The sequence below is a fragment of the Nicotiana tabacum genome, chromosome 18 (genome assembly GCF_000715075.1).
Source record: "Nicotiana tabacum cultivar K326 chromosome 18, ASM71507v2, whole genome shotgun sequence".
Taxonomy (NCBI): Eukaryota; Viridiplantae; Streptophyta; class Magnoliopsida; order Solanales; family Solanaceae; genus Nicotiana; species Nicotiana tabacum.
The window spans coordinates 70,988,432-71,002,408 of record NC_134097.1 but is presented as its reverse complement, the minus strand read 5'-3'; the positions used below and the strand labels follow the sequence as shown (position 1 = coordinate 71,002,408).

Sequence of the window (13,977 nt, the reverse complement as noted above, 5' to 3'; positions counted from 1 at the left end):
AAATTCTTCTGATCTTTGCAATAGGATGTCAGAATATTTCTTTGCATCGAGTATTTATAACAGATTGATGAAATGTCAACAAAAGTCAAGAAGCAATTCCTGAAAATCATGTATATCAACTCATTTCCAGGCCTTTTCAATTGCATGTAAAGACGTAAAGGCTCACACTATTGATTATCGAAACGGACTCCATGGAAGTAATAAACATTTTGCAAAATAACAGCAAAACACATGCTTATTTAATCGATGATTGCAACTTTTCTGCGGGCAACCTATCAAATCGTATCGTGTATCTTTGATACGTTGAGCGAGTGCAGACAATACGAAAATTAATCATATCTACGGGGAGGCTATTAGTACTGTTGATGAATTAGCAAAGCATGGTAACAACTAATAGCGGATGAAGAGAGAATGTAATTTAGTATATTGTATTTCTGTACCTTGGGTTTAGATTATTGATCCAGGAGTTGGAATAGGTGTCATTTGGTACTTGTGTGCAAATTTTAAGGTCATTCTGAGGTTCAGCATGAGCTTTGAAGGTTTGAAAGTTGGTTAGTTCATTAAGCTTGAATTGAGATACGATTTGTAGTTTTGATGTTACTTTATGTGATTTGAGACCTCGAGTATGCTCAAGGGATATTTTGGGAGTGGTAGGTGTGTTTGGACGAGGTCCCGAGGGGCTCGAAAGTGTTTCTGATAGATTTTGGATTATTTTGAGCTTGTTAAACTGCTGAAAATTTCTGGTGTCTAGTGTGTTTCGCAATCGCGGAGCAGTTCTCGCGAAGGCTAATTTTGGGGTAGTGCCTTTGATGGGCTTAAGGTATTTTAATCTATGTTTTGATGATTTAACAAACTTTCTGTATAGAACCAGATAAAAGACCTGATGCATGCCTAGTACAATCATTCAAGTTAATCAACTCAAGATAATCTGGGCAGTGTGCCTTTTAGATTCACAAGAACCAGATTAGGGACCTGATCCCTTGGTGTTCCCCGGATAGAAGTACAAGTCAACTGTACAGCTGGAAAGCAACTGCAGAAAGTGACTGCTTGCAACTGTGCATGCTACAGTGCAACAGTCACTTCCCTACCAACCAATAATAGACATCATCATTGGGATGTCTTTGGTAGTATAATAACATTGTGCAAGACATACAATATTCACTTGTGCATTTAGTGATATTCTCTCAAGAATTGAAGATCTCATCCAGCATTGAAGTCACAAGTGTGTCAAGAACAAGAAGACTCCACTATGGACCAGTTTCACTAGGAGTCTATGTATGTCCTTAGTTGAGTTGTAATCTTGTGTTTTGTTCTGTAACTCCTATCTTGCTTTATTTGTTTTAGGAAACCAAAATCATAAACCATCTGAGTTTGTGTTGTGACTAAAGTTAGTCATAGGTTGAAGTCTTTGTAATTAGTGAGTGGCAAAGTGGCTTGTGATAAGTGTATTACAAGTTAGAGTGATTGAAGTCTTTGTAATAGAGTCATTACAAAGTGGTTTGTAATAGTGTAGTTACAAGTTAGTGAAGTTAAAATCCTACCAGCGTAGGTCATGGTTTTTGTCCCCTTGAGTTGGGATTTTTCCACGTAAAATTCATGTGTCTTTTACATACTGTTTTAGTAGTTAGTACTGAGGGAACTGATATAGGACCAGGTCTCTATACAGTTGGTGGACTCATACAAACTATCAATTGGTATCAGAGCAGGTTCTTTTTAAAAGGTTAACACCTAGAAAGGATCTCAATGACTACTCCACCCAACTTTGAGGAAGGACAATCAACCTACAGACCCCCTAGATTCAATGGTCAGTATTACGGCTGGTGGAAGACTCGTATGCATGATTTTATAATGGCAGAAGACTCAGAGATGTGGGACGTTATTTGTGATGGTCCACATATTCCTATGAAGAAGCTTGGAGAATCTGGACCAATGGTGCTGAAAACTAGAAAAGAGTATAGCGATATTGATAGAAAAGAACTTTTGTGCAAAGAAGATCTTGGTATGTGGTATAGGACCTGATGAGTACAATAGAATCTCAGCATGTCAGTCTGCCAAGGAAATATGGGAAGCATTGCAAATGGCACATGAAGGAACTACTCAGGTTAAATAGTCCAAGATTGACATGCTCACCTCCGAGATGAGCATAATATATACTAGAACCAATATTATATACTGGAGTTCCAGTATTATATACTAGTGCAGCATAATATAGTGGAAATTAGAGCCAATCTCCAGTATAATATACTGGAACTTTCCGCATGTTGGAGTTCCAGCCTAATATGCTGGAAGTTCATATACAGGTGACTAATCTCCAGTATATTATGCTGGAACTTTCCGTGTTAAAGTAAAATAGTGGCTATTTTTAAATGACTTTGCAAACGTTGACTATTTTTGAATGACCAGTCCGAAAACTAGCTAAACCGTGCTATTTTTACGGGCTTAGGAGTCGTCCTTTTTCCTAAACTGATCAGAAGATATGTGAATAGCCCATTTTGGGAAATGCACATTGTTACATACTTGGGTTGCTCTGGCCTAAGTGTACACAACAAAAATGGGAGTTTTTCTTAGATGAATTTTTAGAAATCTCTATTGTTTAGTAGCTATTAACTTTCTATAGTTGACATATACATAATTACTTCCTATAGCTATTATTTAATTGTTACGCAATTGTATTCGTGCTACTATATTCATGAATAGAGTAGAAGAATTCTCCTAAAAAATAGGAGAGTCTAGTTGTTTAATGAAAACTGGATGTTTCTAATAGGAAAACCAATATGCTAGTTTCTACATGCTCACCTCCGAGATAAGCTCTTCAGGATGAAAGATGATGAGTCTATACAAGATATGCACTCTAGATTCACATCTATCATAAATGAGCTTCATTCACTTGGAAAAATTATTCCCAGATACAAGCTTGTAAGGAAGGTTCTCAGTGTTCTACCTAGCTCTTTGGAGAGTAAGGTGAATGTTATCACTAAAGCTAAAGATCTGCAAACTCTAACCATGGATGAGCTGATTGGAAATCTGAAGACATACGAAATGAAAAGAAAGAAGGACAGTGAAAGAAGAGAGCCGAAGAAGGAGAAGAACCTAGTGCTCAAGGCTGAAAACAATGACTCAAGTGAAGAAGATAGTGATATGGCCTATCTCACTAAAAGATTTCAAAAGATGGTTCGCAAAAATGGTGGTATACCTAAAAGGGGCAGTTCAAGTAAACCAAGGAACTATGATCTCTGTCACAAGTGCGGAAAACCGGGGCATTTCATCAAAGACTGCCCACTTCTGAAACAAGAGCATTACAAAAACAACTCTAATAAAACAACAAAAAGGAACTCGGTTCCTAACAAATGATTCAGCCGAAAAAGTGCAGCTGACAATGTTGTGAAACATGCTCTTGCTGCATAGGGAGACTCCTCCAGTGAATCAGAAGAGGAACCAGATGCATGAAACAGTTCCATGATGGCAGTGGAAAATGAAGCAAAGGAATATGACTCATTGTTTGCATTGATGGCTCAGCCCGATGATGATGAAGAGGATGGCAATGATGAGGTAAATTTCAGGGATGTTCAGAGAAATCAGAAGTCCTACTCTTCTAAGAAATTGATGTCATTAGAAAATGTTCTAATTGATGCATATTATAGTCTTGTTAATGATAAAGATGCCCTAATCATAGAGCTAGGAGATGCTGAACAATCCAGAGATGATCTGGTAGTCTATGTGGTGGATCTAAATAAGACCATAGACAATCTTGAAAAAGAAAAAGAAGTCTTAACTGATAAAATAAATAGTGTAGAAAATGAAAGAGATTATTTTATGGTAGTGGTTGTTGACTTTAAGGAAATCATAGAGAATCTTAGCAAAGAAAATAATACTCTAGTAGAGAAAATTGTAGCTACTGAGCAAGAAAGGGATGAGTTTTTGGTGATAATCACAAACCTAGAGGAAACAATTGAGGGACTAAAATCAGAACATAGGCCTATAAGTATTGAGAAAGGAAAGGCTAGTGAGACACACATCAAGCTTGAAAAGGAATTAAATGATGTGAAAACTAGTCTATGTGGTGAACTCGAGAAAAATAGGCAACTTCAAGCTGAATTGGAGAAAGTAAAAGTTGATCTTGAAAAATCTCTTAAGCGGACCCGGTCCTCAGATATTGTCACTGCCATGTATTTTAACAATAGTGGAAACAGGCAGGGAATTGGGTTCCAAAAGGAGAAAACTCCTTACAACCCTTACAACAAGTACGTCACTATTCCTGATAACTGGCTTTGTACCCACTGTGGGAGCAATGGGAACTTCAAAGAAAATTGCCAGGCTAGGGTTCAATCTGTTCAAAAAAATAAAGTGTTTGCTGAAAAAGTGACTACTAAAGAGGGATTAGGTACCACTCGCAAAAATTGCATATTGCCTACATGGACTAGAAAAGCTCTTATCCACCCCTTTCCTCATTACAAGGGACCCAAACTAGTTTGGGTTCCTAAATCTAACCCATAATTTATATGTGCAGGGAACAGTGAGAGGAAGCGGATTGCAATGGCTCATGGACAGTGGATGCTCAAAGAACATGACTGGAAACACCATGGATTTTCTCTCACTGAAAGCCCTGTAGGGAGGGAATGTATCCTTTGAAAATGGAAAAAAGGGGGTACATTCTCGGTGTTGGAAAGGTTGGAAAGTCTCTTTCATACTCAATTGAGAATGTGTACTATGTGGATGGCCCAAAGTACAGTCTCCTGAGTGTCTCTCAAATCTGTGATAAAGGGAACAAAGTAGAGTTCTTATCTAAAGTGTGCACAGTTACTAATCTGGTAACTAGCGAAGTGGTCTTAGTAGCCAAAAGATACAAGAACATCTACATTGTTGACTTTTAATCTCCATAAGCTGGTGATATGATCTTCTTGAAGGTAGTTGATAATGATGTAGAACTTTGGCATAAAAGATTTGGCCATGCAAGCTTCTCACTTCTGAATAAATTGATTCAGAAGGACCTGGTTCATGGTTTGCCAAATTCAAATTTCAAAGAGCACAGAGTGTGTGATGCATGTGTTAGAGGAAAACATGTGAAATCATCTTTCAAGCCAAAGAAGGATGTTAGCACATCAAAACCACTCGAACTCCTTCATATGGATCTTTGTGGTCCTATGAGAATACCAAGCAGAGGTGGAAAGAAGCATATTTTTGTGATTGTGGACGACTATTCAAGATTCACCTGGGCGTTGTTTCTTAGAACAAAGGATGAGACTTTCGAGGTATTTGTGGCTTTTGTCAAGAAGATCCAAGTGAAGATGGAATTGAAGGTAGCATACATCAGATCTAACCATGGGATAGAATTTGACAACACCAAATTTGATGAGTTTTGCAATGAAAATGGGATCACTCACAACTTCTTAGCACCAAGGACTCTACAACAAAATGGTGTTGTTGAAAGAAAGACTAGAACTCTAAAAGACATGGCACAGACAATGCTTATTGACAGTGGAATTGCCAAATTTTTTTGGGCAGAAGCAATAAACACTGCTTGCTACTTGGTGAACAGGTGTATGATTAGGTCCCTCCTAAACAAAACCCCCTATGAGCTGCTCAATGAAAGAAAACCAAAAATAACTCATCTGAGAACCTTTGGATGCAAATGCTATGTTCTCAACAACGGGAAGGACCAGCTTGGGAAGTTTGATGCAAAAAGCGATAAAGGAATCTTTCTGGGATATTCCTCTCAAAGTAAAGCCTACAAAGTCTACAACAAAAGGAAATAATGTGTGGAAGAAACTGTTCATGTGTTATTCAACGAGACACCCTTTTCTAACAAGGGAGGAAACAATGATGATCAAGATAATGAACCACTTTTGGTTCCTGGGTAAATATCTGATGTTTCAAATGGCAAGGCTGATATGATGAGCCAGATGAAAGAGACAGGTGAAGACAATGTAACATCCTCTTCCATTTCTCAAGAGGAAACTGGTACCCCAATTACTACCAGTGAAGCTGAAGAAAAAGTTGGAGAATCAGTGCAAGGCACTCCACAAGTAGCAGAACAAGGAGTGCAGGGAAATCCATTTAATTTACCCAGTTCCTTTACCAATCAAACTTCAGTTCCCAATTGGAAACACAAAAAGCTCCCATCCACTTGATAACATAATTACCCCCTTGATTCTGGAGTTCAGACAAGATCAAAAACCAGAAATTCCTTAGCCTTCTCAGCATTTCTATCCCAAATAGAGCCCAAAAATATCAAGGAAGCCTTGAAGGATGCAGAGTGGATTACTGCAATGCAAGAGGAACTACATCAATATGAAAGAAATAAGGTATGGCACCTGGTACCTAGACCTTCAGACAGAACCATCATAGGGACCGGGTGGGTATTCAGGAATAAGCTGGATGAACATGGAAATACTATAAGGAACAAAGCAAGGCTTGTTGTCCAAGGATACAATCAGGAGGAAGGGATCGTTTATAATGAGACTTTTGGGCCAGTTTCTCGCATGGAAGCTATTAGGATTCTCATTGCCTTTGCATCACATATGCAATTCACCTTATTACAAATGGATGTAAAGAGTGCATTCCTTAATGGTTTTCTCAAGAAAGAAGTCTATGTCAAGCAACCTCCAGGTTTTGAATGTCATGTACATCCTAAACATGTATTCAAATTAGATAAGACATTGTACGGATTGAAGCTGGCCCCTAGAGCCTAGTATGAGAGACTATCCAAGTTTCTTTTGAAAAATAGTTTCACAAGAGGAAAGATTGACAGTACACTATTTGTGAAGAAATGGGGAAGGAACCTGCTCATTGTTCAGGTTTATGTGGATGACATCATATTTGGGGCTACAAGTGACTCATTATGTGACTAATTTGCTATACTCATGGGAAGTGAGTTTAAAATGAGTATGATGGGGGAACTGAACTTCTTCCTGGGTCTTCAAGTGAAGCAGTCCATAAAGGGAATGTATATTATTCAGCAGAAATACATCAAAGAACTCTTGAAAAGGTTTGATATGGAAGCATCAAAGGTGATCGATACTCCTATTGCTACTGATACTAAGCTGGAAAGGATAAGTCTAGATCACTTATAAATCAAACAATGTATAGGGGAATCATTGGATCTCTACTCTACCTTACTTCCAGGAGGCCTGACATTGTATTTAGTGTGGGATTATGTGCAAGGTTCCAATTAAATCCTAAGGAATCGCATCTGCAGGCTGCTAAGAGAATTCTGAGATATCTTAAGGAGACACATGACCTGGTTCTGTACTATCCTTCAAGTGACAATTTCAACCATATTGGCTATACTGATGCTGATTATGCAGGCTATCTGGTAGACTGGAAAAGCACATCTGGAATGACTCATTTTTTTGGCTCATGTCTCATCTCATGGGGTACAAGGAAATAAAACTCAGTGGCTCTCTCAACAACTGAAGCAGAATATGTTGCAGCTGCCTCATGTTGTGCTCAATCACTGTGGATCAAGCAACAATTAGAAGATTTTGGTGTATACATTGATTGTGTACCGCTTCTATGTGACAACACCAGTGATCTCAACATGGCAAAGAACCCGGTTCAACACAAGAGAACCAAGCACATTGATGTCAGACAACATTTTCTCAGGGACAATGTGGAAAAGGGACTTATTTGTATGAGATTTTGTTGCACGGAAGATCAAATTGCAGACATCTTCACCAAAGCTCTGAGCAGGGAACACTTTGAGAAAAACAAGATGGCACTGGGGTTACTTAAACCTAATTGAGAACCTAGTTCTGCTGACATGACTATGATAGTCACACTAAGGTAAAATTGGCTAAAGTATTTTCTGACTAGGCCTAACTCACATCTATACCATTTTAGGTAAACACGCATGATGATCATAGAAGCTAAAGGTATAGTGTTGAACTGCGGAAAAGAGCTGCAAAACCTTTTTACAAAAATAGGTCAGGAACCTGGTTCTTGTACCACATGTTAGTAGTAATGTGTTGTTCGCATGCTTTTTCAAAAATATAGCAAAATGAATTCAACTACCACATCATCCGACTTTTCAGAGTCTGCATAACACGTCTTGTCTCTCAAATCCCTTCACTTCCTCTGCACGTTGCATATTCCTTCAAACCTACCGTCGTTTCAAGATCCTTCAGAACCCATTCCTCTCCGCTCTCATTATTAACCCTTCTCCCCATAAAACCCTCTAACACTATCATCTCCTCTGTATCTTCGTAATCCTTTCTTATCTTCTCTCTCACTCAAATCCCTCTACCAAATTCTCTCACCATGGCTAACGAACAGTCCCTTCCTTCTTCTGCCATCAACACTACTCCCACATCTCCACTTTTCTTAACATCACCACCAAAAACTCACTCCCTCACTATCTCTACCACTACTGCACCCACACCGGTTTCCTCCTCATCTCCCATTCCATGTGTTGAAAACCCTATCTCTCCCTTTTCATCTGGTCTAACCAAATAACCTACCCTTCAGGCATCAGAAGTCTCTAAGGATGACCATGATTAGTACTTGAACTCCTCCATTCTAGATTCAGTGGTTCCCTTGGAGTCACCAGAAAAAGAAGCAGCACAAAATATCATGGCTATCACTGCTGAGAATCTTCTAAATGAAGGAGCCTCCCTTCTGCCTGAGCCTCAGGGGGAAAAAACTTCATTCTTAGGGGATGAAAGGACTATGGTGCTCTTTGAGTCTCCAGTTCATGACACAGTCACAAAAAAACCTGTTGGAGAACCTGATTCCCTTCTAACTGAAACAACCCAGGAACCCCTCTTCTCTACTCAGCCCTTGGAATCCATTCCTCCTACTGTAGTTCCCCTTGACGAAGATGACATGGTGCTCAGTACTCATTTTAAGATTCGCACACTAGTAGTCACTCTTGAGTCTTCTTCCAAGCGTCCCACTACCAGGTTGCAGAAGAAAGAGGAACTTAAGGCTGCCTTGCGGAAGAGCAAGCAGAGTAATAAGAAAAAGAAAAAGAGGTCGATAAAACAGGGGGAAGTTATGGGTGACAAACACATTCCAGTGGTTGAGGTTGATGAAGATGCTATGGAGGAACCTAGTTCCTTAGTGAAACGTTCTACAAAAGTCCCAAAGTCTATGGTTAAGGCTTTAGAGGAAGCTATGATAAAACCAAATGGAACATCTGTGAAGAGTGGTGGTAAATCTAATGAGGTTGTAGTTGAGAAAGATTTGTTTGAAGGTGATACTATGGATGTTGCAAGCAGGAAAGGGAAGTCTATTGAAATGTCTAGAAAACAAAAGAGGGAAACTATGGGAGGACCTAGTTCAATGAAGATCATTCTAAGTGACAGTGGTCTTGGGCAGGAAAGACTGAGAACTCAGAAAGTGTTGTGGGGTCGCATGTTTGACCCGGCTATCTCAGAGATGGCAGGTATGAGGCAAATTCTGGAGATCATGGAATTTCAAAAATGGGGTCACTTATTTAACAAGTATGTGCATAAGGTATATGAAGATGAGGTGCAAAACTTCTATGCTTCTCTCTTCACTATGGAAAGGGATCATATCTGTGTGTTGGTTAATGGAGTTGACATTGTGCTTGACGCTTCAGCATTGGGGCAAGCTCTCCAAGTTCCATGTGAAGGGATGTCATCAGTAAAGGGTGCTTGTGGAGCTAACTTTAGGAGAGACATTCTAAAAGAACAGGCTATCTAGCAGGGGGGACTGGGTACATAAGAAGGCATTACTTCCGGTGTATCAGCTTTTCTTTGAACTGGTCAACAAGGTTCTATTACCTCGGGCTGAGAGGAGGTCTATTGCCTCTAAGGCTGAACTGGTCTTAATATAGTCTCTTGATGAGTTGACACCAATAAATCTACTAGCAATTATGATAGCTCACATGCAAAAGGTAGCAAACTTTCAAGATGACAATCATGGGCTTCCATACGGTTTTCTCCTCACTCGAGTGTTCTAGTTTTATAAAGTACCTTTTGCTAATCCAAAAGTAGGCACCCACAAGCAAACCTTCTCCAAAATAACTCTGTAAGAGTGTGAGTGTGTAGACAAGATTGGGGGAAGCACTTCGACAATTTATCAGTTGATCAATGCTCAGAATGCTGCTACTAAAGAAATTAGAAAGTTGAGGGCTCAGAATGCTATACTGGAAACTCAGCTTAATCAAGATGTTGGGGCACCTGGTTCTGCTGATTCTTTCCATGAAGAAGTTGCCCGCTTGACTAAGGAGAATGATGAGCTTAGGCAATAGGTGGAGAACCTGCGGGCAAAACTGCTTGAGGAACAATGTCTGCAAATGCCCGCATGGACCTGGTTCTCAAAACCATTGCTACCTCCTCCTCCTAGCCTCCTTCTTCTAGTACTCCCTATGATCCTCTCAGTGACCAGTTATCTTTTGTGTTGATGCTTTGTGGCTGTTGTTTTCTTTTTGTTTATTTTTTTGTGATGACATGTTAGATATCACCGTTGCTGCTCCTGTTGAAATAGTCCAATTTCTTATCAATGAAACAAATCTTATTTTGCTTGTAGAATGCTTGTTTTACTTTTTGCCCCTCTTTTCTATCATGTTGTGTACACATATGTGGCATGAATTAGCCTTGTTAGACTTTTTTATACTGTTTTGTCTGACTATGTCTTTTTGTTGATGCCAAAAGGGGGAAGAATCGATTAAATTGAAATTGTAGTAAGTGGTTAAGGGGGAAGCATAGAGTTAGGGGGGACATATAAGGTTGTTGGTACCTTATCTGGTTAAGTCAAATAGTCATCAATGTTAAAAGTTTATCATCATCAAAAAAGGGGAAATTGATGGGCTTAAGGTCTTTTAATCTATGTTTTGATGGTTTAACAAACTTTCTGTATAGAACCAGATAAAGGACCTGATGCATGCCTAGTACAATCATTCAAGTTAATCAACTCAAGATAATCTGGGCAGTGTGCCTTTTAGATTCACAAGAACCAGATTAGGGACCTGATCCCTTGGAGTTCCTCAGACAGAAGTACAAGTCAACTGTACAGCTGGAAAGCAACTGCAGAAAGTGACTGCCTGCAACTGTGCACGCTATAGTGTAGCAGTCACTTCCCTACCAACCAAGAATAGACATTATCCTTGGGATGTCTTTGGTAGTATAATAACATTGTGCAAGGCATACAATATTCACTTGTGCATTTAGTGATATTCTCTCAAGCATTCAAGATCTCATCCAGCATTGAAGTCACAAGTGTGTCAAGAACAAGAAGATAATTCCACTACGGACCAGTTTCACTATGAGTCTATGTATGTCCTTAGTTGAGTTGTAATCTTGTGTTTTGTTCTTCATTATAACTCCTATCTTGCTTTATTAGAAGCTTTATTTTAGGAAACCAAAATCATAAACCATCTAAGTTTGTGTTGTGACTAAAGTTAGTCATAGGTTGATGTCTTTGTAACTAGTGAGTGACAAAGTGGCTTGTGATAAGTGTATTACAAGTTAGAGTGATTGAAGCCTTCGTAATATAGTCATTACAAAGTGGCTTGTAATAGTATAGTTACAAGTTAGTGAAGTTGAAATCCTACCAGCGTAGGCTGTGGTTTTTATCCCTTTGAGTTGGAATTTTTTCACGTAAAAATCCTGTGTCTTTTACATACTGTTTTAGTACTGAGGGAACTGATATAGGACCAGGTCTCTATATAGTTGGTGGACTCATACAAACTATCAGCCTTTTTGTTCTTCGCATTCATAATGCTTTGGTGGTTAATGGCCTTCGCGTTCGCGATGAAGTAAGGCAGACTGGGGTATGTTAGGCATCTAGCCTTCATGTTCGCGTTCGCATAGTGAAGGCCAGTTGTGCTTTGTGCTTCACGTTCGTGGGCTGGGGGTCACATTTGCAAAGGATCAATTTTTTGCTGAGGATTTTATACTTCGCGAATGCGAGATAGTGGACGCATTTGCGAAGGATATCACTGGACAGACTTTTAAGTTGGCTAATTTTGGGACTTAAACCCATTATTTCATATTTTGAGCCCTAGATTTAGAGAGGGATAATTTTTGAAGGGGATTTTCGCTCAAGGCAAGAGGGTAAGCAATTTCTACTTGATTTTAACATTATATCTTGATTACCCATGGAGTATTACACAGATTATGGGATATTAAGGAGAAATTTAGGGATTTTGATTATGATTTTGGAGGAAAAAAATGGAGATTTGAACTTCGAATCAGAGTTGGATTTTGATGAAACTTGTATATTTAGACTCGTATTCGAATGGGCAGTAGGGATATGTAACTTTTATCGTATTTCAAGAGGCGGGTCTGGATTGAATTTTTTGATATTTGATATAGATTGAAGCTTTATTAATTGGAATCGATTTCTATAGCCATATTTGACATTATTGAGTTATTTGTGGCTAGATTTGACTTGTTCAAAGACCGATTCAAGAGGCAAGACTTTTTGGAGTATTGATTCTCGCGCTTTGAGATAAGTATCTTGCCTAGGCTTGGCTTGGAGGTATTTTTCTATGGATTTTGATGCTTGTTATGTGTTGGGATGATACATATACATGGTGACGAGTGTATTTTCGTACACTGTAGTTATTCATGATACGAGTAGATCGTAGGCTATTATGTGCCTTGTTTTGCTATCATGCCTTTGTGTTACCGTATTTTCTTTACTTGTATGACTACTAGGACTATTATTAATACTAGAAATTGTCACACCTCCTTTTTTACACCTGAGGGTATAAGGGAGTTTTTTCATTTTAAGTGACATTATTCGAAATGAGATTATTTATTTAACAGAGTCGCCACTTGGAAAATTTTAATTGGTGTTCCAAGTCACCGATTTATTTTAGATCCCAAATCGAGGAAATTCGACTTTCCTTTTGAAGCATGCGAACTAGAAATTCTAAGTAAGGAATTCTGTTAACCCGGGAGAAGGTATTAGGCATTCCCGGGTTCCGTGGTTCTAGAACGGTCGCTTAAACTATTATAATTGGCCTATTATCTGATTTATTACATATTTTAACCTATGGTACATCTTTAACATATTAACCATTTTTAATCATTTTTAGAAGATTCAACGTTATTTAAAACACGCCTTGAACCACGCTATATGAAATGCATCCGCGGTTCGTGACATGTTCTATTTAACATTGTTAAGAATTGAAATCGGGTCACATGAAATGTGCACCCGAAATTAATAAATAAAGAAAAGCAGTTTATAGAACGCGCCTAAAGCAAACTACGAAAGTTCAAATTAATAATTAAGTTTGCGAGGGCCATGGAAAGTTTAATTGATAGCACACCCCGATTTTAAGAAGAGTTAGTATTAATTGTCTGAGGGCCATGAGTTATCTAATTTTGCTTATGGCACACTTCAAGTATAATAGGGAATAGACATTTTTGGAGGCAATCTAGAACTAATCATTACGCGCTTAAAGCAATCTACCATTATTCTAGCTTATTTAACACTAAATTAAAAATTTATATGAGGGCCATGGGTGATATGTTGAAAATGGCACACCTCAATTTAACAAAAAGAAATACTTTAACTTAAGATTTAAAGCCATTTTTACATAACTACTGAAGTTACGCTAGGGTTTCATGTGTTTAGGCCAGGCCTGCTATAGGCAAAACCCGACAATAGCAGTTAAATGAGATGTTGGGCTCGAAAATCAGGCCCAAGCACCATAGAGCATACAAATCCCCATTTACGAGTGGCCCCAAGTTTAAGCTCAAAGAACAAACCAAATCTCTTCGAAAAATAGAGGCTGGGGAATGCAGGACTCGAGATCGAGTTGATACAGCATATAAATAGTCTTTGAAACTCAAGGATATCAACATGATCCTGATTGACTTCCATCAATACATAGCTGTACAACAATCACATTTAATTCAATCCCCAAAACAATTGTGTGAGATTTAAACCTCAATTAAACCCTTCTTTGACACATACAATAGCAAACAAACCTCATGGGATTGTCATGTAAACAAACCTGTATTTAAACATCAAACCAACTTTAACATGCTTAAACGCAAACCA

At 38.6% G+C, this 13,977-nt stretch overlaps 1 protein-coding gene across 1 annotated transcript; it reads left to right on the top strand.

Moving 5' to 3' along the window:
* The first annotated feature begins 7,078 nt into the window (after positions 1–7,078).
* Positions 7,079–7,387, top strand: LOC142172533 (secreted RxLR effector protein 161-like). Its single transcript, XM_075236174.1, has one exon. It carries the CDS (start codon positions 7,079–7,081, stop codon positions 7,385–7,387), a length of 309 nt encoding a protein of 102 aa, XP_075092275.1.
* The last annotated feature ends 6,590 nt before the right edge of the window (positions 7,388–13,977 follow it).